Source organism: Suricata suricatta, chromosome 11 (assembly GCF_006229205.1).
Source record: "Suricata suricatta isolate VVHF042 chromosome 11, meerkat_22Aug2017_6uvM2_HiC, whole genome shotgun sequence".
NCBI lineage: Eukaryota > Metazoa > Chordata > Mammalia > Carnivora > Herpestidae > Suricata > Suricata suricatta.
Genome location: NC_043710.1, coordinates 58,910,260 through 58,937,064, shown reverse-complemented (window position 1 = coordinate 58,937,064; position 26,805 = coordinate 58,910,260). Strand labels below are relative to the sequence as shown.

The following is a 26,805-nucleotide window of genomic DNA, read 5'->3' as shown; positions in this document are numbered from 1 at the left end:
TTGAATAGCTGGGCTAGATTGGCTCTCACGTGTCTGTCAGTAAGGAGACAGAAAGATGCACGGATCACGTTTTGTTGCCCGGGAATGATCGGGCTTTAGAATCATTGTGTTTCCTTCTTGCTTGCAGATTCACAAAGCTTCAGCCACCATCATTGAACCAGCAGGCGAGTCAGACAACCCTTTGCGGTTTACATCTGGGTTGGTTGTGGCCCTGGATGTCGATGCAACCCTGGAGCACGTTCAGGATCCTCAGAACACCGTGAAGGTCCAGGTCTGTCAAATTTGGGTCTTTGTGGAGCTTCTAGACCATGTGTTGAAGCATTTAACTCCAGCAGCCCTGTAATTTCTACCTGAGGGACAGAAAGTGGGGAGAGAGAAGAGATGATTCTTAATGGCAAAGAGTCTTGGTATGATTCCCATCTCTTCTGTTGATTGTAGTTCAGAGCAAGTTTCTTTAAACTCTGAATCTCAGATGCTACAGCTAACAACTAGGAACAGTTGACACTAAAAGGAGATGAAGTATACAAAGCCGCTGGTGCCCAGTAAGGGTTCACTGAATGACAGGGTCTTTCTAGTGTTGTGATGTGAGGTTAAAACTTGGTATTTTCAGGGCTGCAAGCAAACTAGTAAACAAATCCTTTTCAGGCTGTGGATGGGGCCAGTTGGTGAGCAAAATTTATGGGTTGAAAAAATCACTAGGGAGGATTTTGCCCTAAGCTAGACACATGAGAGACACCTGCCACACGCAGTAGAAACACCAGTCAGTTTGGACAGTCTGCAGTTAAGGCCACAAAGAATACTCCCCACTCTCCCACCCACCCACGTAGTAATGCTTACTCTGTTGCACATGAAGAGCACTTGGGTTGCAGAGGTGGATATGTTAAATTCATGCCTCAGGATGCTCAGTTTCAGTGAAAGCAAATGGACATGCAACTATAAAACAGAAGTTCAGTCATCACTCACATGCACAGAAGAATACTGTGGCCTCTTGTTAAATACCTGATTGCTGGCATGCTCTAGGCCTAACTTTGGGAACCCGTATGCAACACTGCCTTCTGAAAAGAGACCCAGCTGTTTAAATGAGCTGACTTATTCTCAAGAATAAGAGACTGACTGGTTCAATGAAGTGATGGAGTAATATTCTGACTCAGCTTCTGGCTGTGAAACTAGGAAGTTTCAAAGACAAGAACAGAGGGGACTCCCATATTGACGCTCGAAATATGCCTCTTTGGCGTAGAGATCATTTGGCCATGATTGGTTTTGAGAGTGTACAGATACTGGAACAGAGAAGATACTGAAAACAGAGAAGTTGTCTGTTTGTGTGGGAAATTTAAATTTATAAGTGAAATCAACATTTGTAAAGGTGTCTCCTTCTTTGTACCAGGAAGAGAAGGATTACTAAATCTTTAGAAACTCTTACCAGTGAAGCAGGCACCAATTTAAATTTGCATAACAGGGGCACCTGTCTGACTTGGTTGGTAGAGCATGAACCCCAGGTTGGGCATAAAGATAGCTTTAATTTTTTTTTTTTTTTTTTTTTTGTATAGCAATCTTACCTTTGTTTATTGTGCTTACCTAGTAACCTCCCATAACTGGCTCCCTCCCACTGCAATACCTTTCTTTGGTCTTTGGCAGAAGATGGCATTTAAGGTTAGGCCATTTCAGGAAGTTAGTCAGTTTTCCTGGGTATTTCTCAGGAATACAGGATGTTTACATGTTATTAAACTTCCATTTTTCTCCTGTTTATCTGTCTTTTATTATAGATGTAGTCTTAGCCCAGAACCTAGGAGGGTAGAGGGAAAATTATTTTTCCTCTCCTACAGGGTTATTTCCAATTTTTAGCTACTATAAAAAATGTTGTAATATATTTATAATACACACACATGCACACACACACACACACACACACACACACTCACACAGTGAGACAATTTAATTTGGACAGTGTGGTTGGAGGCGGTGGAAAAGAAAGGCTCTGTGGACACTGTTGCATGGATGAGGTCTCAAAGAATGAGGAAGAGCAAAAGGAGGTATTCTAGGCATAAGGGATATGGATAAAAGTAGGGATGCAAGCGCTGACTGTAAGTAAGTGCTATCTGAGGACAGAACAGCCTGGAGCCGGCAGGGTAAGCCTCCTGGAAGAGGTAAGAATGAGTCAGGCCCTGAAGATTTGCTTTGGTGATGGTAGAGGGGAAAAGGCCTATGGCTTCCCAGCAGGAATCCTTTTTTTTTTTTTTTTCCCCTTTGGTTACGGAATTCTTTATTTTAACTACAGAGAACTAATTCTGAGTCGGTGCTGCACATTTTTGGTTGTTGTTCCCCTCCTTCCCCACATAGTGGTTCTGTAACCTACCTCCACTTTAGACTTACTCAGAAAGCATTAAAAAATAATGATGCACAGGCCTCAGCCTACACCAGTTAAATCAGAATCTGGAAGGTAGGCCCCATGATTGTACCAGTATTTTTTTTTCTTTTTGAGAACTCTTATATGCTTCTAATGTGGAGCTAGAGTTGAGAACTGCTGTTTCACATTTATCCCTGGAAAAGGTCAGTGATGAATTAAGCATAAATGAAATTTCAGGCAGATTATATAAGGGTCATGTGCTAGACAATATTGAAAAATGCCCAGAGCCGCCCCACCGAATGCATGGCCAAACAGTTCAGAAGCCTCCATAGGTGGGAGCTCCCCGTTGATTTGCAGGACAGCTCTGATGGTAGGAACATGCTGTCCAGACCTGTTCTGGACAGATGAAACGAGATTATTGCAAGAGCACCTGGTTCGGGGGGGTCTCAGACAGACCAGGTTCAGTCACCTGCTGCTGGCAAAATCCAGAGGCAGACAGGTGGTGGTGAGACAAGACAGGAATTTATTTCAGTGACACCAACACTGGGAAGATGGCACGCTAACGTCTCAAAGACTGTCTCCAGAGTGCTGAAAATACTTCCAGGTTTATAGAAGGAAAATGTGGGACAAGGGTGGGTAGATGCAGGTGGGCAGTGAAGGTCAAGTCACTCATTGTCCCGGGTCAATCCTGTGGGGTCTTGCTGGCTCAGTGTAGTCATTACTGCTAAAGAGGGTAGTTTTGGTTTCTTTCAGGAGATACTTTGCCTTCTGGGTCATTTATCTGAGTTAAGCAATAAGTTGGAAAGAAGAACGTACTTGATTAGAAAGTTTGGGGTCAAAATGGAGGCAGCTGAAGTCCTCTTTCATCATGAGGCAGGCGGGCTGAGACCTGCCTCTCCAGAGTTTCACAGTTGAAAGGCCTGTGTAGTTCCCTACTTTGTCCTTATCAATATACTTCTGTAGTCCAGGCCCTGTGGTTCTAGGATAAGCTGTATTTGTTCATTTAGTTCATTTGCACACTGTGCAGTGGAAGGGGCCCACAGATAGCTGTGAGGCCCCCCTGGGATGGTGAGGACAAGACTGGCCGTGTGTGAGATTTGAGAACCAGCCAGTGATTTGATCTCTTAAAAAAGAAAAAATAGCCCAAATTGGAGTCATTTGCCCCCCACCACAGGAACCCAAGACTTAATTACAGTGTCAGCCCATTCCAGGAATGTGTCCTTTCCATTTTGTATGGCTCCTGGGAGCATTCCTCTACTTGCTAGATACTTGATAAAGCCAGTTAGATCTTCACATTTACATAGTTGAATTGTGTTTTTTAACAGAGCAAGCCCTTTGTTGACAGACCTATAGCAAGAGCTTTCTAGCTGCTTATAACCTAGCGGAGAGAATGCAGTTACAAAATTATTCTAAACACTTGGTAGTTGGTGGTGGATGCTGGCCTATGATACGATTCACAGCTGGGGCGAGAGCAAGTCATCCCGATGAGGGTGCCTGAGAAGGCTTTTCACATTGGGATTCGCAGTTTTCCTTATTCTTGTACTGAATAGAAGCACTTTATTCCTGTCACTTCTTCACCATGAATTAGGAAACATTTATCAAACTCTGCTCTGTGCCGGGGCAGAGAATGCAGGGGAACTTGACAGTGTTGCCTCCCATTCCTGGAACAGTTTTTAATGAAGGCCAGTGTCGTCTTTTCCTCCTGTTTTGGGGTTCACAACAGACACTGCAGTTTTGTTGAACATTCATGGCTCTGCTGTCCCTATTTCTCACTTGTCTCACCTCTTAGGTCTTATATCCAGATGGCCAGGCTCAGATGATTCATCCTAAGCCGGCAGACTTCCGGAATCCTGGGCCAGGGCGCCACCGGCTTATCACTCAGGTGTACCTCTCGCACACTGCCTGGACAGGTAAGGGGTCAGTGGGCCAGGGAGGACAGGAAAATATGCTCCTGGGGATGACACTCACCTGGAGGCAGTTGTTTTTTTGCACTTTGAAAAATACATGGTTCAGTCATGCTGATGAGGACTGTACTTGATTTCTTAAGGAGTTTGAAAGCTTAAACTGGCTGCATTTCGACTAATTTGCTGCATTGCTCTGATTGCTTGTGGCACAAGATTTTGTCAGAAAGTATACAGGAGGTTACAGTAGAATGGAAAGAGCCCTTGGCTGGATGCCAGCACTCTATTTTCTTGTCCTAACTCTGTCACTGACTCGCAGCAGAGCCTTGGACAAGCCCCTCTCCCTTCGGAGTCCATTTCCCCACCTTCTAGATGAAGATGATAATTCTCCTTCTGAGAATTAGTTCTGAGGATTGCTCTGTTTGGAATTTATACATTTTTATGTTTCTTACCCCAAATTAAAATCATTCTGTCTTTGTATATGAACCATTTAGTTTGTTCCTCCCAAACAAGTAAAATATTACTGCCCTCCCCTCCCCCATGGGCTGGTTTAATGTAATAATTTAATAATTTGTGAAAAGACAAGGAGGTTACATAAATAGCTTTAAAAATTCTTAAGAGAGGCGCCTGGGTGTCTCAGTCAGTTGAGCATCTGGCTTTGGCTCAGGTCATGGTCTCGTGGTTTGAGGGTTAGAGCTCCATTTCAGGCTCTGTGCTGACAGCTCAGAGCCTGCAGCCTGCTTCAGATTCTGTATCTCCCTTTCTCTCTGACCCTCCCCTGCTCATTCTGTCTCTCTCTCTCTCTCTCTCTCCCTCTCTCAAAAATAAATAAAAGAATAGAAAAAATTTTTTTTGTTAATTCTTAAGAATAAAATGGGAGAGGGGTCCCTGGGTGACTCAGTTGGTTGAGCATTCAACTTTGGCTCAGGTCATGATCTCATTGTTTGTGGGTTTGAGCCCCGCATCGGGCTCTGTGCTGACAGCTCAGAGCCTGGAGCCTGTTTCAGATTCTGTGTCTCCTTCTCTCTCTGCCCCTCCCCTACTTGTGCTCTCTCTCTCTCTCTCTCTCTGTCTTTCAAAAATAAATAATTGTAAAAAAAATAATTAAAAAAAGAATAAAACAGGAGAATACAAGTGTCTGAAACATTACATTTCAAGCCTGTAAAACTGCTTTTAGAAACTTTAAAAAGAGATTCAATCTACAGAACGTAAAATGTGGGGGCGAATTGGCCTCACTGGTATTTTCTCAGTCATTGAAGGTGATTCAGATGTATGGTTGTTACTGGAAAAACTGTTTCATGACACCAAGTTTGGTTTATTTTATAAATAAGTGGATGCTTTCTAGAAATTTCTTTCACTGTATTAGTTACATGAGTACTTAATGCCCTTATTAATCGTTTCCCTCTGTCAGTGGTGTTAGGTCAGTATAAATGACATAATAAAGTTTTCACAAAGAGAAAGTAGTGCTCTTGAATATCAGGCCAGCCCCTTTCGGGTCTACTCAGTGACCCTGGGCCTGGCACCACTGAGGGAGCACCAGCAGTGCTTTACCCAGGATCTTCCTCCCTGAACGTCCCTCATTTTATATCCTTGCTACCTGGAATGATCTGCACTCTTAGCCACCACAGGAAGGTGGAATTTCTTGTTCTAATCTCTTCTGATAAAGGAGTGCTAGACTTGATATGCCAGAAAGATAGGCTGTGGAACAGCATTGTTTTGGAAGGCCCGCGGCTCAGAGGCAAATCACAGCATGCTGGATCTGAGAAAATCCTCGAAGGTCTCAGAAGGGCCTACCAACTCGCCCTGGTCACACAGCAAGTCATTGTTCCAACGAGGGCTGCCATCCAGGCTGTCCTGAGCCTGAAGAGAGACTGCTATTACAAATCTCTTTTTTTTAATTCTCAGCATAGCATTTATTAGTATCAGGAATTCTCTCATTTAATTTGTCACTGACTCTCCCATTAGAATGGAGGCACCCCAAGAGCAGGGGCCTTGTTCATTGTCTCTACCTCCGTACCTGTGATGCCTCTGTGTCATGTGCCCTTTGAGCCTGAGAGGTAGTAAATGCTCAACAAATAATGAAAATTGAGGGGTGTCTGGGTGGCTCAGTCGGTTAAGCCTCCGGCTTCGGCTTAGGTCATGATCTCACAGTTCGTGGGTTCGAGCCTCTTCTGACAGCTAGCTCAGAGCCTGGAGCCTGCTTCGGATTCTGTGCCTCCCTCTCTCTCTGACCCTCTCCTGCTCGCGCTGTCTCTGTCTCTCAAAAAATAAATAACACTAAAAATTAAAAAAAATAAATAATGAAAATTGAATACAGGATTTTAAATGCGGCATCAAAATTCATTTAATCCTTAGGCCAAGTTGGTGTTGGGGAATTTAGTATTCTGTTCTTCATTTTATAGGTGCATAAATGGAGGCCCACATAGCTGATCAGTGGTGGCACTGAGGCTGGCATTTACATTTCCTAACTACCAAATCCCTGGTGTTTTCATTATACCATGCTCCCTTCTGACCTGGGGCACTGAAGTGAATCATGCTCTCCTTCTGAGCGCATCGGTGCCTACTTTCTCCTCATCCAGGAGGTGGGGCCTGGGTGGTCCTCCACGCGGTCCTGCGGCAGCCCTGTACCAGGGGCCTCTCCTCGGGGAGGCCGGAGGCTGCCAGGTCAGAAGCTTCATGTCACGCCAGCCAGGTTCCAGATTCTGCCTCCCTTGCTGTGTGATCCTGAGAAAGTTACTTTACCTCTCTGTCTCAGTTTTTTCATCTCTAAGATGGAAGCAAGAGTATATACCTCATAAGAGAGATCTTCTTCCAGGCATGATGAGTGGCTTACATGGTTTGTCCCACATGATCTTTTGTTCCTTTCTCCCACTGTCTCCTCCTGTCTCTCCCCCTCTCCTTTCCTCTGATGGAAGTGGCTGGAATTGCCATTCTCACCACTTGCAGGAGAGGGAAGGCCTAACGAATGGTGGGGTTGAGTCCTCCAACCACACCAGGATTTGGCAGAAAGCTCTCTGAGACTCAGGGCTGGGTTGTGGTTGGCAACAGCCATCTGGGACCAAAAGAGGGGAGCGAACCTACTGGGAGAGCCGATGCTCGAGCCTCCTGCTGGAGGGCAGCCCTGGCTTTGTTGCAGCTGCCCCTGGGCTGCTGTCAGGCCCCTCATTCCATGATGGTGTCCAGACCACGTGGCTGGTAAGTGGCGATGCCGAGGCTGCTCTGCGGCTGGCTAGGTTGCTCAGGCTGGAGAACACCAAGTCCGTCCCTGCCCTCATCCCTAGAGAGAAGTCTGGAAGTGAACAGGAAGAGGCCTGGGACCTCTGCCCTTGTTCACTTAGATCCGTCCAGCCCTCATCCTGTACATCTAGGCTTTGGGCTCATCCTCAACACCTGCACGTTTTGCTCCCAAGCTTACTCTATTCCTGACCTTTGCAATTGTCCTTAGGTTTTTGTCTGAAATTCTCTCCCCCTCCTCTATAGAAGCCACGTGGTTAACAGATTAATTGCTTCAGTTTATGAACTGGGCTCACATTCTGTCATCGGTGTGGGTTTGTGCAGTCACTTAGAACCTCTCAGGGCCTTGAGGCTTTTTGGGGATTGTGACCGTCTTTCATGGTGTGCAGGGTAAGAACTCTTCAGGTGATGTGCGTGGCACAGAGCAAGTATTCTATTTCAGAGCCTTCCTGGGCACCCTCCTCATTTTCTTACACACTTGATTAGAGTGCTGTGCTCCATTGGGCCTGTCTCTGTCTCCAACAGTCAGCAACTTGAGGGAGGGAGTATTCACTCTTACTAGGGCCTGACACGTGCAGACACCAGATCAGTGTCATAATGTCATGTCATGTAAAGAACGAAAGGTTTCTCGGCATGATTTTAGGTCCCTGAAGCATGTGCTTGTTCACTGGTGAGAAGTCTGTGCCAGAACCGTGTCCTCCTCAGGACCGCTTCTCCCCTGAGACGGTAGTCTCTGGGACTTGCAGCCCTCGTGCCCAAGCTCAACCACACAGGAAGAGCCCAGGTATCTGGGCACGAGAATCAGCCATATGCAGGCCTGTCTGGCCCTCTGTTAAGGCTAGAAGGCCTCTGTTTTTAGCTCCCTTCCGATCGCCATGGAGCTGAGCTGCAGGGAGCCCACTGAGATGTGGGGGAGAAGCCACACATCTGCAGCCTCACAGGATTCAAGCTGGGAGTGTCTTTGTTTGGTGAGGGGGGAGGGATGCGGGCAGATGAAGAAATGTTTAGAAACCCTATTGCTTCCATGTTTGATGTCGCTTTTACCTGACGTTTTATCCCAGTTCCTGGCATTTTCCCTCATAGAGAATTTCTTTTGTCTTTTTTTCCAGAACCATGCCAGGTGGAAGTCAGGCTGCTGCTGGCCTACAACTCCAATTCCCGCCTTCCAAAGTCCCCCTGGGTTGAGGGTGGTGAGGTGTCCCCCCAGGTGGAGACCAGCGTCATCGAGGGCACCATCCCCTTCAGCAAGTCTGTGAAAGTTTACATAATGCCCAAGCCCGCAAGGCGCTGAGGCGCAAGCGGTTTTTAGAGCCGAGGCTGGAAGGCCCTTCTTAGGTGTCAGAATGGGCCAGAGGCCTAGAACACGTCACCTGGACATGGCATAAAGGCATAAGGAGGACATGACCCTTTGGTCTCGTCTGGTATCAAATACAGGATAAATTATTTTGCATTAAAAATCCAAAAACCTTCAAATCTACACCTATTCCTTCCCTGTCCCCCCATTCCTCCAATAAAGTTGAGAAAACACCTAGGCATTCCAGTTCCTGGTCCTTAAAAAAAGTTATGTGTCTATAGGTTCAGCATTTATATCACATGGCTACATTCCTCAAGTGTGAAACAAAGATCCAATTTTCTAGCCACCTCCAAAGAATGGTTTATTAGAGCATAATCTTGCTTCTTACATCAACAGTCTGTTTGCCAGGGCCCCCTCCTTTCACAGCTGTGCTTTTTCACCAGCGACAGCTCCTGAATGGCCGTAAAGATCGCTCTCTTGCTGAAAAGCTCTTTTCCTAACTCAGGTAATAGCTGTGCCAAGGACTGAATGAATGGCTAGAAAATGAATCATTTTTGTCCCTGAGGGAGATTCTTGATCTTGCCCGTCATTACCCTAAGAACCAAAATTATACATAAGGGCCATATTTTAGGAGAAACAAGGATTATGGAAAAGAAGGATCCAGAGTAAGAAATAAAGTTCTCTCCCACTGTATCATTGATGACTCTAGTTGGAGCTGCTTGTGTTAAGCTTGTGTTAAGGGTAAGGCTGGGGCGTAAGAACAGTAAATGCTCCAGAGATGTTAACTGTGTGAGGGCTGTGCTGCTTTACCTGTCGTTGAAGCCGTGCTACAGCCAGCTGACTCTTCCGGAGACTGCAGAGTGAGAAATCTGGAGGAAACCTGTACAGTGAGTAGTAAAGCCTACATGCATTCAAATCCAAAATGATTCCAAAGGCCTGGGCTGTACCAGCTCAGGGCAAGTATATGGAAAAAGCCTTCAAATATTCAGCTCTCTATGCTTCTGTTTCCTCCTCTGTAAAATAGAGACAGTTATACCTTAAATGTTGTTGAATGGGTTCAATCAAATAATGTTTGGTAGATTCTGAATCTGTAGACAATCTTGATCATATTTGGTACTTGGAAAACTTCTAAAAATAAAAGGAAGATTATAGGATTACTCAGGTGGAGCTGGAATTTGAATTCAAGCATGTTTGTCTTTTTTTTTTTTTTTTTTTTAATTCTTAGAGACAGGGGCGCCTGGGTGGCTCAGTCGGTTAAGCCTCTGACTTTGGCTCAGGTCAGATCTCACATTCGTGGGTTCGAGCCCCGCGTCAGGCTCTGTGCTGGCAGTTAGCTCAGAGCCTGGAGCCTGCTTCTGGTTCTGTGTCTCCTTCTCTCTGCCCCTTCCCCTCTCAAGCTCTGTCTCTCTCTGTATCAAAAATAAAAAAATAAAAACATTAAAAAAAATTAATTCTTAGAGACGGTGTGAATAGGGGAGGGTCAGAAAGAGAGGGAGACACAGAATCTGAAGACAGGCCCCAGGCTCTGAGCTAGCTGTCAGCACAGAGTCCGACGTGAGGCTCGAACGCACAAACAGTGAGATTATGACCTGAGCTGAAGTCGGATGCTCAACCGACCGATCCACCCAGGCGCCCCTGGCTTTTGGTTTAATGCACTTGACTTGTGCCCAAGAGTGTTGTAAGCTCTTTGCATGAATTAACTCTGTAATATCACAACAACCCTCTGAATAGTTACTGTTATCTTTGTTTTACAAGCAAGGCAGTTGGAGCTAAGAATTGAGTAGCTTGGGCTCAATCACACAACTAATAAATGATAGAGCTGGGGTTTGAACCCAGCAAGTCTGGCTCCAGGACATCTTCCTTGCTGGAGGGGGACTAAGGGAAGAAAGATCTTCATGGAGCTGGCTTGCTTTTCTAGTATGCTTGCTTGTTTTGTGTATCTCAAGGATGTGCTGTCAGTGGGCTCTCGTGTGTCAACAAGATACCCTGGCAAAAGTGCCTGGTGACAAAGTAAAGCTGGGAGCCAGGCCGAATCATAGTGTGGCCCTTACCCAGGCACCTTTAGGTGATTGCTAGGTTGGAACATAGATGAAAACAGCTGCTAACCGAGCCCCTCATGCCGTAGAAAGCCTTCTGGAAGGCTGTGCTGCATCCTTTTCGCCTACTGTACCCCTGCCATAAAAATCCATTCAGGTTATCCCTCATTTTATAGGTGTAGTAACCGAGGCTTTAAGGTAATGTTTTTCTCCTCTAAGGAGCAAAGCTAGGACTTTATCCTAGGTCTTGATACCCAAAATATAGTACATTTTATATCAAAGGTGGAGATACACTAAGGGGCAGATTTTGGATTAGGATCAAGATTAAGTTTTTAAAAGCTGGGTAAGAATTAAATGGGCTACATTAGGAGATAAGAAATTTTCCATGTTGGATGTGTTCAAGCAGAGGCTGAACAAGCTCCTAACAAGTTTATTGCAAAGGAATTCAAGTATCATGAGAGATTGGGCCCAACCTTTTAAATTCCTTTTACCCTGAATTATCAGGTTCTGTGGAGTATGAGAATCTTGATTTTTCTGCATCTGTTTCCACACTGAATGATGTGAAAAAATGACCTTAGATTACAAAGACCTGAAAGGGAGTATAAAGGTCACTCTGGTATGGCACTTTCATTTTAGAAGTGAATGTACAATCCTGGAGAGACTGAATTCATGGTGAAGCCGAGGCTGGAATCCAGGCCTCCTGATTCTTGGTAAATATGGTTTCCATGATGGGTTTCTTGTGCTTTGTAAGTGGTCTCCCTTGCACCTGGCAGTCAAAGCCAGAAACCCTGGTGTCACGCTGGACTTCCTCCTCACCCCTCGTGTAAACAGCCATCAAGTCCTTTAGATTCTGCTTAGATGTTTCTTGACTCAGTGCTCTTCTCATCCTCAGTTTCTATCCTAGTGCAGACCACCAGCATCTCTCCTAAAATGGGGCATTAGGTTAGCTAAGACTACCGGATTAATCTTCCTAAAGATCTTGCCTCAAACCTTGCCCCTTTAGTCCATTCTTCACACAGCTACCAGAATAATCTTTCTAAAACCAGATCTGCTTAAGTCCCTCTGAAGTGGCCCACTTCTGATCCCAGGGTAAAGTCTGAAGTCCTATCCCTGAAGGCTCTTCATGCCCCTCCCCTCCTCTCCAGCCTCATGTGTCTGTGCCACACATTCTTGTACTTCTCTGGCTTGTAGTTGTTGCCAACGTTAGTCATGCTCTCCCGTCGCAGACCTTCGGACCTGCTGAGCCCCGGAATATATTCCTCAGACTGTCTCCCATAGTTCCTTTTCATTCTCCGGAACTGAGCCTCATTCTGGAACCTATCTCGGGTCTCCTCTGGCCTTGGCGTGTTGCCTCTGTGTTCTGACAGCCTTCTATACGTTCTTTAAGCATATTTATTTAAGTACTTATTGCAAGTTAACAAATGGAAACCTCTAAAGAAGGTAGGCGGGGAAAAAGGAGTCATGCAGCCTGGAGGAAGATAGACTTCAGTTCTCTTCAGTCAGAGAGCATAGCTTCTGTCAGAAGACAGTTGTCATGCAGCTCTACTCAGTGGTTTATAAGTGTGGGTCTGGTGGTATAAGATCTTCCAGCTCTTCAAAAAAAAAGCCAGAAATCTGCATTTTCATGTTAAAAAATACCCAATTAAAAAATAAATGATAAGTGTTAAAATGACTCTGAGACAAAACAGGTGTCTAGGTAGATTTGTGCGGGTTTGCAGCATTGGTACCATCACTGTGTATTTACATGTCTGTTTCTTACAACTGCTCGGTGCGTAGCGGCACAGGGAGAACCTCTGTTGTGTCCCCCGCACAGCCGCTGGCACATAGCAGGCAGGGGAGGAATGAATATGATGCCAGAGCAAACTTAGCCGCACCATGGCATGCCTGCAAAAGCCAGCCCAGGGATTCATGTTTCCGAAAGGACTTTGTATTTGGCTTTGTCATGATTGACTTCTGCAAACAGAATTATAGGGTACACAGAAAGCATTTGGCAGACTTCTCGTCTTAGGAACCACTCAACCTAGAAGAAATTTAAGTGTGGGCACCAGAAAGGCTGCCTACAAATCAAACCCCAAAGGGCTTAATGATTAAGACATGGGACCAAGTGTAGTGTCATGTGGAAAAATAGCTTCTCTCCAGGTTCTGCACATTTCCAGCAAGGACCATGGAGAACAGATTCAGAAATAGGAGCTATTTATTAGCAGGTTCTGTATAAAGTTTAATAATGGCACTGCCAGATACTTCTGTCTCCAAGAAGTTTGTACTAAGTGCTCTCTCATGTGGAGACAACTCAAGAACACCGATTACACCCACACGTAATTCAGCACCCACTAGAGATGTCTCACTTTATATTCTACTTTAAAAAAAAAAATCAATTGCATCAATAGAGAAACAGTCTGGTTTTCATCAAACACCTAGCTGTATAGGTGCCTAGCTTTTTGAGCTGAGTGAACTGAGACCTAGGAAGATCCTCTGTCAAATTGCTGGTTGCAGAAAGGGCACTAAACAGGACTTCCTCAGGCCTCCAGGCGAGATCAGGTCTGTAAGGATCTCATTCCCACATTCCCGCCCCCCACCTTTAACCCAATGTGGGGCTTCAACTCATGACCCTGGGATCAAGAGTTGCATGGTCTACTTACTGAGTCAGTGAGGCGCTCCACTCCCATGGGCCTGGTAAGGGGGTGTAGAGTAGAGATCAAGACCCAGCATCAGGTTCTAATCCTGGCTCTGCTGCTTCCTTGCTGGGTTACACTTGGAGAGATCCCTTCACTCTCCATTCCGGTAGTCTTAGCTAACCTTTTCTTGCCAAACCACATCTTAAGTTGCTGCTCATGGGTTGGCTGCCTAGTCAGATATCCATCTGGGCCAAGCAGGTGACAGGATCACATGGAAGAAAAACCAGCTTTGTGGGATTGTGGCTTCAGCATGGCCCAAGGTGGAGTGATTTTATTTAATTATGGCCGTGATAGATACTTAACCTAGTAAATGTTTAGTTAAAATTTGCCAAATGTTTGGGGAATAAACAAACACCTTGTTCTTTAAGACTCTGCTTGTGTCCTGTTTTTAGTGATGTCTTCCCTATTTTCCTTTCCATCCTGGTAGGATTAGGCCACCCTTTAGGCCATCACTTGTAACTACTATAATGTTAACATACTGTATCATTGTTGTCTGTAGATTTCTCTCTCCCACATAACTCCTGAGGTCAAGAATTAGAATTTATTCATGCCTCTATCCCCAGGGCCCAGCAATAACTGGTCATATGAAAATAATTAAGAGACTCTTACTAAATGGGCAGGAAAGAGAATAAATGAGTAAATAGTTCCTTTGGGGTTCAACATCCTACAGATCTATGAAATAAATTGTTATGTTGTGAACTATAAAAAGAAACTAGTTGACTTTACACAGCAGACCTATTAATCAAAATACAATGACAACAATGGCTTCAATTTATTGAGTCCTTACTACATGCCAAGCAATATGCTAAGACAGTATGAATCACCCCATTTAATAGCTACAAAATCACTCCAGGTACTAATTATTATCCCTATGTGACAGATGAGAACAGTGAAACTCTAAGAGATTAAAAAATGCCCAACTAGTGAGTGGCAGGAAGGCACAGTTAAAGGTCAAGGCTATTTGACACCTAAACCCATACTCCTAACTCTTTAAAGAGGGGGAGGGATGAAAACTAAAGTGATGGTAATAATTTATAGTTCATCAGTCTCTTCTAAGGCTTCACAAAGGACACGTGGCATTTGACAGAACAGACTGTCCACAGTGGTCTAGTCCAGCCCCATCATTTCATAGCAAAGGGAAGGTGAGGTTTAGCTAGTAGGACAGCTTGCCTAGATCCTCGTACCAGGATGTCACCCCTTTTACTGCTGCTGTTACAGAAACGTTCTGTCACTTCAGGATTCTGCTCCTACGTCATCTGCACAGAGAGACTTCCTGACCACATATCTGAAAGAGCTTTCACTATTCTTCATCTTCTTACCCTGTTTTATTTTTCTTCATAACAGGTTCTACTTAACATTAGGGAATTTATTGTTTATCTTCCCCCCTAGAATATAAGCCTTGTGAGGATAAGACTTTTATTGTTGTTTCTCTGGTGCCTAGAGCAGTGCTTGGCATATAAAGTACTTAATAAAAGTTGGTTGAATTAATGGTTAAACATCCCAAAGCATTAATTGCAATGTAATTTTAATGTACTGAAACTTTTCTTTGGCCTCCAATGCAGAAGGCTTTATTTTTGCCTTTATTTTCTCATATTTCTGGCCTTACATTTACTGTATTATTAAACTTTGGTAAATATCTGTCTTCTTCCCTGATTTTCAATTACCCCCAGGATGTGGCCTTGCCTTAGTCATCCATGCATCCCAAACCCTAGCCCAGCACCTGGCATGAGCAGCTGTTGAAAAATGCTTGGGGAGGTTGGTGAGGGTGGGAAGAGTGATGGTCACAGGCATGGTGGCTCAGTGATTTATTCTCCTTAAGGCTCCATCAGCAGGTGGAATGGAAGACCCCTCCCACCCTGATTCCTCGGGCAGCCAAGGCATTATACTCCTTCACTGCCTGCTCTGTCTGGAGGACCCGCACGTCAATGCCTTGTTTCTCGAGGTACTCCACAGTTGATGGGGGCACCTGGGAAGAGGGAAAAAGATGAGTAAGTCCGGAGAAAGGCCCTCCAGGGTTTCCCTTCCTGACATGAGGCAAGTGCTCTCTACAGAATTGGACAATGACAACTGTCACCCAGGGTTTACCAGTCCAAAATTTGGCAGTGAGCCCCATGGAGTCAGTAAGGCTTCTAAGAAGTTGACAGAAGTATTGTGCATGCACAAAGCTCAGATGAAGTGGAAATGGAAAGAGTATGGATTTTGGAGTCAGACAGTCTCGGATTTAAGTGTTACTACCAGTGTGAGCTTCGGTAAGTGAATTCAACTCTCTGGCCCTTGGTTTCCATGTCTGTAAACAGGGATAATAATACCTTGCTCACAGGGCTGGTATGAAAACTAATTCAGCTAAGGATGTAGAATGGATAGCATGTAAATGTTGAGTGTCTGAGCCCGCCCGACCGGAGTCTAAGGTCTAGCTGTGCCAGGTACCAAGCAGCAGGCTGGGCGCCAGCTCCTTAAAGTTTCTCAACCCCAGTTCCCTCCCCTGTAAAATGGGGATAAAAATACTAACATCACAGGGTGAGTGAGAATGTAACGGGTGTATATACGCTGCAGCTCAAATGTCTCCTCAGAAAGGCCTTTCCTGACTCCTCCATTTAGAGCCGCCCCTCAGAAGTCACCATTTTCTTCACAACATTTGTTACGATCTGAAATTGTCTACGGTTTTATTTTCCAAGAGGGCCATGAACCTTGTCTTATTTTTCTTCTTGTCTCCAGGGCCTAGAATAGTGTCTGACCCATAGAGGGCACTGAATAAATGTTTGTAAATTAAGTTATATAAAAGATTCTCAATAGTGGCAGCTGTTATTGGGTATTTTCTTAGCTGGCTTGTGCTGAGTATTATTTTAAGTAGGTTTTAATTAGATTCTGCCTCAGAAAGAGCTCTGAAATATTTTTTAAATGCCCTGTATTTTTCTTATATGTTTGAGCAACTTTATAATAAAAGTAACCTTATAGAAAGGAATTATTTTAATGGGAAAAGAACATAGGTTAAACAAAAAAATTTAAATAAATAAAGGGCAGCGTTCTCAGTAAGGAACTAGATTCTAGGACATCTGGATAAAGAATGAGGCAGGTCTCTATATCCTTCTGTGAAAGGCTGTCCACACTGTAACAGTGTCAGTAGGATGTTACAGAGCAATATGTACAATGTGATCCAGTTTATGTAAAAATGGTTGTAGGTGTGTACGTGTAGATCTGTACGCGTGAGTATCTGCAGCTACTAGAGAACCGGACGGTGTACATCACGTGCTCATGGCTGGGGAGCTTCGCTTTGCTACTTCAGTATTTCTGTATCTACTGTTTTCCAATAAGCATGTATTATTATTTCTGTAAGTACAATAAAAATAAATATTTTTTTCTGAAAGGGGAAGAATGCATAACTTGATTGTGTTCAAGGAAATGTTGTGTAATAAAAATAAAGTGAAGCACTATGACAATCTAAAGAACCAAATATTGATAGCTATATAGCTTGAGGATTTCTGAAAAATAGTTGAAACAACACAAGCTAGGCTTAGGTAGAGACTGGAGAGTCCAACCCTGATGAGGAAGAGTACTAACATCCATTACTTTATCCTGGGCCACCCCTGACTCAGCAAAATGAGGGTGTATGATATATTGAGATGAGCTCCCAAGAAGGACATATTTCTTTCCTTTAAAAAAAAAATTTTTTTAACGTTTATTTTTGAGAGAGCAAGAGCACAAGTGGGGCAGGGGCAGAAAGAGAGGGAAGCACAGAATCTGAAGCAGGCTCCATGCTCTGAGCTGTCAGCACAGAGCCCGATGCAGGGCTTGAACCCACGAACTGTGAGATCATGACCTGAGTGGAAATAGGATGCTTAACCAGCTGAGCCACCCAGGCACCTCAAGAAGGATGCATTTCTAAGGTAATGGTCCAAGAGGTTACCAGCCGTCCTCAGGAATGCTGTGCTCACCAATACCTACCTTTAAGGCCTCACTCATCCCTCGGCCGATCACAAGAGTCTGCACACCCTTCTTGACAACCTCCTCCACATCTGCAGGCTGCACGCCAGGAGAATGCTGGATACGGAAAGAAAGTATACCAATTACCTCTTCTTTTAAGCTTTCTTTGCAACTGGCATTCTTGTGGGATTCATTCATTCACCCATTAATTCATTGAGAAAATGTTTACTGAGGTTTATTCTGTGCCAAGCATCGTCCAGGGCCCTGGGAATAACAGAAGATTCAATGCCTTAAGGAATGCTAAGGCTAGTGAAAAATACAGAAGACTATAAAGAAATGTCAATACTTTTACCAGTGCTAAAGGAAGTTAGTTCAGGGGGTTGTGACAACAGAGAAATAGCACTTAATTCAGACTTGGGGAGTCAGGACAAGTGGTCAGGGAAGGCATCCCAGCGGAGGTAACATGTAAGCTGAGAACTGTGGACACCCGAGAATTATCCAGGTTAAAAAAAATCAGTGGAACAAAGCATTCCAAGTAGAGGCAATAGCATGTACACAGGCTCAGAGGAAAGAAAAACTTGGAGAGAACTAAAGGTCGTTCAGCATGACTGGAGCGTAAGGTGAGAGAGTGAAAAGAGATGGGGTAGGAGAGGAAAGCACCTGCACGCTAAGCCAAATCTGGACTATGGAAAGATTTCACGAGAATTTACCTTTTTCTGAGATCCTTTCCCATTTAAGGAAAACTTCTATTGATGCTTTAAAACCTATCACTGCCTAAAGGCTTCCCAGATCTTCCCAGAGATCTTTAAGGTAAGATGTTTAATGACATTAATCCAACATTAAAGGATGTTGGCTTCTGAACTGCTTCCACTTCAGCAAGTGGGACAGTGGGAGTTTGATAAATACCAGAACAACTAATGGGCTTCACATATTCTGTATCTTCACAGGGATGGTCCTCTCGGCACTGAAGATCAGAGACAAAAGTGTCCTTCCCTGAGGCATCTCTCTCTGTCCTTTCATTCAGTCAACAGGTATTTACTGAGCACTCACTCTGCTCTGTACACAACACTGGAAATCCTGAGATGAACCAAATGGTCGCTGGAGGAGTTTTCGTCAAGCTAAGGTAGTCAATGTGTGGAAATAGTTACGATAGGATGAGATAAATAGAGTCGAGAGGGTATCAGAAGAGAGTGAAGGAGTAAGAGTGGGAAGCTGTCATAAATGACGTGCTGATTTAATTGGGTCTTGAAGTGTGCGCAGCAAGAAGTGTGCCTTGATGCGGCAGTTGTGGAAGAGGTACCCGATCATAGATATGGTATAAGGAAAGAATTGCCAAAAATATGAAGGCAACTAACACACCAAAGAAAGAAAGGTTTTACAATCTAGAAAGATGATAAAGATAGGATTGAAATTTATTTAATTTATTAAAGGTATAAAGAAAGCAAATCAGTGCTTTCATTAAATCCTGAAATAATATCGTATATATTTATAGTTACAGTTGTCATAATACATCTATAGAAATTGTTTCACGTGATCTATGTGGTCATCCTATAAAGTGGCACTAAAACATCCATTCTCATAGGTAAGGAAACAGACGCTCACAAAATATGTACACATTGGCCAAGATGACACAAGTGTGAGGTGGTGGAGCTGGGATTTTAACTAAAACGTGTTCAACCTTTCAGCGTAATGCACTTCATGAGAATACCATAACCCAGGGAGCAACTTTCTTGAAGTTTGAAAGAAATAAACCTAATGACCTCATAGCATTGTTTAGCCCAGTGCCTGCTCATTGCAGGTAGAATATTTATTAGTTTAAGTGTGAACCTGAATCTTCCTTATAGCAATCTCTCTCTGTCTCTCTCTGTCTCTCTGTCTCTCTCTCTCTCTCTCTCTCTCTCTCTCTCTCTCTCTCTCTCTCTCTCACACACACACACACACACACACACACACACACACACACACACAGAAGCTAAGAAATCACAGAAGAGACAGAATGGACTATTTAAATTTTTTTTTTTTTAACATTTATTCATTTTTGAGAGACAGAGTGCAAGCGGCAAAGGGGCAGAGAAGGAAACACAGAATCCGAAGCAGGCTCCAGGCTCTGAGCTGTCAGCATGGAGCCTAATGCGGGACTTGAACCCACAAACCCTGAGATCATGACCTGAATCAAAGCTGGATGCTTAACCAAATTAGCCACCCAAGCACCCCCCAGAATAGAATATTTCAAGATAGTTAATTAAAGCCCCAAAAGGGAAGGAATGGAAAACATGAGGTCAAAGAGAAAACAAATAACAATTGAAACATTTAAACAAAGTTATAGTGGGGCACCTGGGTGCCTGCCCCACATCGGGCTCCGTGATAGTAGCTTCGGATTCTGTGTTGCCTCCTTTCTCTGCCCCTCTCCTGCTCTCCCTCTGTCTCTCTCTCAAAAATAAACAAACATAAAAAGTGAAAAATTAAAAAAACCACATAGCTATATCAATAATAACATTAAGTGGACTAAAGGCAAAGATTGTCTAGATTAAAAAGCAAGATCCAACTAAACACAATGTACAAGGTATGTACTTTAAATTAAAAAAACACAGATTGAAAGTATAATGATGAAAAAACACATAAAACACAGTAAGAAAGGTGGTGTGGTGGGGCACCTGGCTGGCTCAGTCGGTTAAGTGGCCAACTTCAGCTCAGGTCACAATCTCACGGTTCATGGGTTCTAGCCCCGCATTGGGCTCTGTGCTGACAGCTCAGAGCCTGGACCCTGCTTCGGATTCTGTGTCTTCCTCTCTCTCTCTGCCCCTCCCCTGCTCATGCTTTGTTTCTCTGTCTCAATAATAAATAAAACATTTTTTTTAAAAAGGTGGTGTGGGGGCGCCTGGGTGGCTCAGTTGGTTAAGCCTCCGGCTTCGGCTCAGGTCAGATCTCACGTTCGTGGGTTCGAGCCCCGCGTCAGGCTCTGTGCTGACCGCTAGCTCAGAGCCTGGAGCCTGCTTCCGGTTCTGTGTCTCCCTCTCTCTCTGACCCTCCCCCTCTCATACTCTATCTCTCTCTGTATCAAAAATAAATAAAACATTAAAAAAATTTTTTAAAAAAGGTGGTGTGGTTATATTAATATCAGATTAAGTAGACCTTAAGAAGTATTACTACAGATAAACATGGGGCGCCTGGTGGCTCAGTCGGTTGAGCGTCCGGCTTTGGCGCAGGTCATGATCTCCCCGTTGTGGTTTCAGGTCCTGTGTCAGGCTTTGTGCTGACAGCTCAGAACCTGGAGCCTGTCTTTGGATACCGTGTCTCCCTCTCTCTCTGACCCTCCCCTGCTCATGCCATCTCTCTCAAAAATAAATTAAAAAACATTAAAAGAAATTTTTAAAAAGTATTACTATAGATAAACCATGTCATATCATGATGCTTAAAAGGCAAGTTCATCAACAAAACTATAACAACTCCAAATCTGTATACTCTTAGTAAAAGAGCTACAAAATATAAGACAAAAATAACAGAACTAAGAGGAGAAACAGAAACGACCATAGTTAGAAAATTTAACAACTCTCTCTCAGTAATTCTAGAACAAATAGAGGAAAAAGTCATTAAGGAAATGGAAGATTTGGGCAACACTATCAATTTGTCCTAATAGACATTTATAGGTTACTTCATGTAACAACTACAGAATATATTTTCTATTTTTAATTTTTAAAAAGTATTTGTTTTTGTGAAATAGAGACAGGGAGTGAGATGGGGAGAGGCAGGGAGACACAGGGATAATAAAAAAAAAGCACGTCCTGGGCTCCAAGCTGTCAGCACAGAGGCTGATGCGGGACTTGAACCCATGAACCCTGAGGTTATGACCCGAGCTGAAGTCTAACCGACTGACGCACCCAGGAGCTGCATAATTTTGTTTTAAGTGTAGTAGTGTAGGCAGGTTAGAGGTTAGCAGGGAGAGACCACACACAGGTGCGCGTGCGCCTCGCTGCTTCGTCTGGTTAGTCGAGGAAACAAAACGGAACAGGTGCTAGGCGGCCACACCCAGTGGAACCGGAGGCACTAGCCCTTTGCTGGCTTTCTCCATGGCTCTTGATTGCTGTGGGTGTGCAAGTGCTGCTGACATTCTTCACCCAGTCAGTGAAGTGAACGTTCCAGAGCTGACAACGAAGTCAGTCTCTCTCACTAATACCCTTTTATATCCAGACTTATGTCATCAGCATCTTCCTAAGGAGCTGAAACTTAAGACTGTATGAGCTTTCATTTAAGGGACTATGAAAAGTGTTCCAAGTCGGAACACCTGTGTGTCAAAGAGTGAACCAAACTGATCAGCAGCAAGGGTATATTCCATATTCCTCATTTGGGGTGGGGAGGCAGACTCAGGGCCCAGGTGGCTCTGAACAGTATCTCTTCCTCCAGCTTTACTGGTTCTTCATAAAGATCAGAAAGATTGGGGGAGAATAGATTCTTTTTCTGTAAAAGTTATTTATTTAGATTCATAATTTTTTATTTTATTTTTTTATTTTTATTTTTTTCTTATGTTTTTATTTATTATTGAGACAGAGAAAAACAGAGCATGAGTAGGGGAGGGGAAGAGAGAGAGGGAGACACAGAATCTGAAGCAGGCTCCAGGCTCTGAGATTTCAGCACAAAGCCCGAAGCGGGGCTTGAACCCACGAACCATGAGATCATGACCTGAGCCGAAGTCGGCCACTTAACTGACTGAGCCACCCAGATGCCTCAAGATTCATAAATTTTTAAAAGGCAAAAAAGGGATTTTTTTTCACTTGATTACAATAATTAGTTCTTAAAGAAATGTAAGAGGATTAGATTAGATGTCTTTTTAGTTCATGGCTCTGATCAATCCTAGAACCACCCTGCACTGCAGTTATGCTACACAGGACTTAAAATAATTTTCTGGGGCTATAACCAAGGTAAATATTTAGTAGAATTACAAATCAGGGTTGGGGAGCTTCACCTTCCTTAAGTAAGTGCACTTAACTGAAATTTGAAAGACTGCTTCATGTCACAAAGAATTGCATCTACTTTGAGGAGCATTATGATCCCCAGACTCTAAGAACTCATATTCTAGTAAAAGGAAACAAGGCCCTGCTCAAAATCAAGTGAAAGGTCAGTAAGAGTGCAAAACCATAATAATCCTTGGGAGATTCAGAGACTGAAGACAGCCGCAACCCATCAGAGTTGCTGGATCAATGGAACTCAAGTGACAAATGTGGCTGCTCTGTGCGATGCTGCAGGCCCAGAGTGTCACGTACAGAGTAGTGAAAGATAACTCTGCAATAGCCTGTGGGTCCCTGCATTGGTGGGTGATTACTCACAGCCTTGTGCAGAGGCCTGTGATTGGAGCATCGGTCTGTTCTTGAGGTGTCCTCAACCGCCGCCAGCGCCTCCTCCCGCTCCTTCCAATCCCTTGGGGCAAACCGCAAGGCTCTCTTCCCTGCACGAGTGTCTGATTCTGCTCCTCTTCTTTAAGAGGCTTTCCGTCACACCGTGTTAGGCTGTAAAAGCTTATTGTTTTTTCTAGAGGGAAAGCTATTAATTGTGGGAAAATACTCAGCTAATATTAATATCCATTATACCGGCTAAACAACAGAGTGGCATCTTATATGGCTGGAACATTTCCTCTTACTTTATGTTAAATTTAAAAGGAAACATTCCTAAATTACGTTTTCAAGGAAGCATTTCCTTCTGCTGAAATAAGTGGTTAGTAGCTATGCTGTCTTCTGGCTGTGTTGCTGATAAAAGCAGATTCTGCGAGGGAGGGTTAAAGGACCTGTGCAATCTGTCCCCTGTGGACGCCGCCTGAGTCACATTCTCATTTTCATTTGCCTGAATTAAGAGCCTCTTAAATGGTCTTCCTGTTGCGACCGAGGCAGAGGCATATTTGTGTTTTGTGTTTGTGGTGGCACACCATGTCTGGCAATATGGCAAAGCCTCCAACCCCATCCTCAATATCAAAGTTATAAATGCACAACATAAAATACATGCAATTGCAAAGGCAACCAATTTTATACAAATAAAATTATCAGGATATTAAAAACAGATAGGTGGTCTAGTATTCTTTATTAATTTAAGAGAGTGGAAATATTTTCCAAAAGCCCCTTAGCAGACTTGCCCTCCAATCTACTAGCAGATGCGATTCTTTCAAAATCCATTCTCTCTTCCCTGGGGACACACAGCTGCCCGGCTAGAGACTCCATTTTCTCTTTTCCCTTGCAGCTAGGTATGGCGATGGGACTAAGCAGTTGCCAATATAAAATTCAATGGAATACGAGCAGGAGAAATGATACTGATACAACAGCATTGCTACTAACATCTAGGTTTGGGCCTTAAAACATTAGGTGTGAGCTTTTTTTTCTTTCACCTTCCTTTCAAGTTAGAACTCCAACATTCAAATGCCCTAGAAGATGGTAGCGCATCACAGAGAAAAAAATACATGGGCCCCTGGCAGTACCCCAGCGCTGTCCTCCCTGCCCCCCAGCTTAGGTGGGCCACACTAATACGCGCAAGAGAAATATGTCTCTATCTTCTTTAAGCCACTAGATTTTGGGGTTTCTACTATACACAGCAGGTTCATCTTTAACCTAACTAATCCACAGATCCATTCCCAAACTAAACCATGACTCGTTAGATGAAATCATTTGGGTAGAATAGATACTAGACTCCAAGGGACTATGTCTTATATGTAGAATATACACAAGGGAGCTATAAAGACATTTGCCTTATGGGAATTCAACTATAGTTTCTGTTTGTTTGCTTTTTAGATGTTTACTTATATGGACAGAAAGAAAGAGAGTGAGAGTGAGCACGAGCAGGGGAGGGGCAGAGAAAGGGAGAGAGAGAATACCAAGCAGGCTTCACACTTAGTGCCGAGCCTGGCACGGGGCTGGAGCTCACGAACCATGAAGTCATGACCTGAACCGAAATCAAGAGTCAGGCGCTTAACTGAATGATCTACCCCAGGCCCCCCTCAACTATGTGTTTTTAGAAAAAGAGAAAAAGAACTATTTAAATAGTGATGGTAATTCAGCCATTGTACTCAAAGAGCACATGCCATGGATTTAACACGAGATAGCTGTCATGCATCTCTTACTCCTTCCATCTCAGTTTCATAGTTGTGGCTTCCTGTGTGAACCTTTGGTCTCACCAAGTGTGTTTCTAGTGCTTAAATCTACAGTATGCATTTTTCATCCAATACGGACCCTAAATGCAAAGGAACTACTTCATCTGGTCCTGTAGGGAAGATAACATGTATGTTCTAACATTAAGGGGATCTTCTAGAAGAGATCTGACTCTAAGCAATTTTCATCTTAAGTGCTGACTTTAAAATTTAATCCATAAATAAGATTCAGGTCTACCACATTAGTCTCAAATGATAGAGTCTGCAGCTTGGCAGGGTCTTACATGTCCATCTAGCCCCAACTACCCATATGATTGAATCTCCAATGAAAATAAATGGTTGTAGATACTGGTGACCAATTGAGGAGCCCTTCCCATGATTTACTTTTTAATGTTTATTTATTTTGAGAGAGAGACAGAGCATGAGCAGGGGAGAGGCAGAGAGAGAGGGAGACACAGAATGCGAAGCAGGCTTGAGGACCCAAGCTGTCAACATGGAGCCCAAAGAAGGGCTCAAACCCACGAACCATGAGATCATGACCTGACCGAAGTCGGTCTCTCAACCAACTGAGCCACCCAGGCAGCCTCCCCATGATTCTACACTAGCATTTCCCCCACCCTTCTATGCCTGTGCACATACATTCCCTGGTAGTTCCCTTGTTTACCTGGGAAATATCTCCTTCAAGAATCAGGTCAAAGATCACACCTTCTGTGACTACTCAGGCAGTTGTATGTGCTCCTTCCTTTCTGCTCTCATTGTAACTCTTTTGGTTCATATACTATAGCAATTATTACAGTGTTCTCTTTGCCTAATTCCCGCATCTCCTTTAAGGAAGAGACAGGTGATTTATCTGTAAGTCAGGCTTTGAGACAATACATAACTGTATAAGCAATCCCTAAATATTTTAAAATGTTAAATTATGGCAGTACATGCTAAATTCATTTTTGGATGCAAGATTAATTTGTTTCAGCTTCAAAAGAGGGTTCTGAAAGACTCCAGAAAATCGCTAGAGTCCTTTCTTTCGTTCTTGGTAGGTTCTATCTTCTTTTTTTAACTTTGACTTGAATACAGAAAGCAATAGGACATGCTTTTCATTTTTATTAACAATTTTAATCATTTCAAAAGTAACTTTCTTATAAATGGTTGGTAATAATAATATATAGTATAAACTCTATAAAGGGGAATTTGGCAATATCTAACAACTCTACATTTACATTTATACTTTACTCAGGAATCCGAGCCTTTACCCTGAAGATACACCTCCAATGATACAAAAAACCATATGGCACAAAAACAGACACATAGACCAATGGAATAGAATAGAGAACCCAGAACTGGGCCCACAAATGTACGGCCAATTAATCTTTGACAAAGTAGGAAAGAGTATCCTATGGAAAAAAGACTGCCTCTTTAGCAAGTGGTGCTGGGAGAGCTGGACAGCAACATGCAGAAGAATGAAACTAGACCACTTTCTTAACACCATACACAAAAATAAACTCAAAATGGCTGAAGGACCTGAACGTGAGACAGGAAACCATCAAAACAACCTCCTTGACCTCCACTGCAGCAATTTCCTACTCGACACATCCCCAAAGGCAAGGGAAATGAAAGCAAAAATAAACTCTTGGGACCTCATCAAGATAAAAAGCTTCTGCACTGCAAAGGAAACAATCAAGGAAACTAATAGGCACCCGACAAAATGGGAAAAGATAGTTGCAAATGACATAGAAGATAAAGGGCTAGTATCCAAAATCTACAAGGAATGCACCAAACTCCACACCCAAAAAACAAATAACCCAGTGAAGAAATGGGCAGAAGACATATACAGACACTTCTCCAAAGAGGACATCCAGATGGCCTACAGGCACATGAAACGATGCTCAACATCACTCATCATCAGGGAAATACAAATCAAAACCACACTGAGATACCATTTTTCACCAGTCAGAGTGGCTAAAATGAACAAATCAAGAGACTATAGATGCTGGCGAGGGTGTGGAGAGACGGGCACCCTCCTACACAGTTGGTGGGAATGTAAACTGGTGCAGCCGCCCCGGAAAACAGTGTGGAGGCTCCTCAAGAAACTATCCATAGAACTCCCTTATGACCCAGTAATAGCGCTGCTAGGGATTTACCCAAGGGATACAGAAGTGCTGATGCACAGGGACACATGTACCCCAATGTTCATAGCAGCACTGTCAATAATAGTCAAAACATGGAAAGAGTCTAAATGTCCATCACCTGATGAATGAATCAAGAAGAAGTGGTGTGTATATA

General features: G+C 43.6%; 2 protein-coding genes across 3 annotated transcripts in view; one reads left to right on the top strand and one right to left on the bottom strand.

Annotated features, from left to right (window-relative positions):
- The window catches only part of INTS4 (integrator complex subunit 4), a 111,927-nt gene extending 102,454 nt beyond the window's left edge, over window positions 1-9,473 (top strand). For both annotated transcript variants that reach the window (XM_029914851.1, XM_029914852.1), the window contains 3 exons: window positions 128-271; window positions 4,134-4,254; window positions 8,589-9,473. In XM_029914851.1, coding sequence (XP_029770711.1) covers window positions 128-271; window positions 4,134-4,254; window positions 8,589-8,770 — 447 coding nt within the window. In that variant the 3' untranslated portion in view covers window positions 8,771-9,473. The remainder of the gene's footprint in view (window positions 1-127; window positions 272-4,133; window positions 4,255-8,588) is intronic.
- A 5,799-nt stretch (window positions 9,474-15,272) lies between these two features.
- The window catches only part of AAMDC (adipogenesis associated Mth938 domain containing), a 42,737-nt gene continuing 31,204 nt past the window's right edge, over window positions 15,273-26,805 (bottom strand). Inside the window, exons 3-4 of the mRNA XM_029914591.1 lie at window positions 17,427-17,522; window positions 15,273-15,450 (exon numbers count right to left, since the gene is read on the bottom strand). Coding sequence (XP_029770451.1) covers window positions 15,310-15,450; window positions 17,427-17,522 — 237 coding nt within the window. The 3' untranslated portion in view covers window positions 15,273-15,309. The remainder of the gene's footprint in view (window positions 15,451-17,426; window positions 17,523-26,805) is intronic.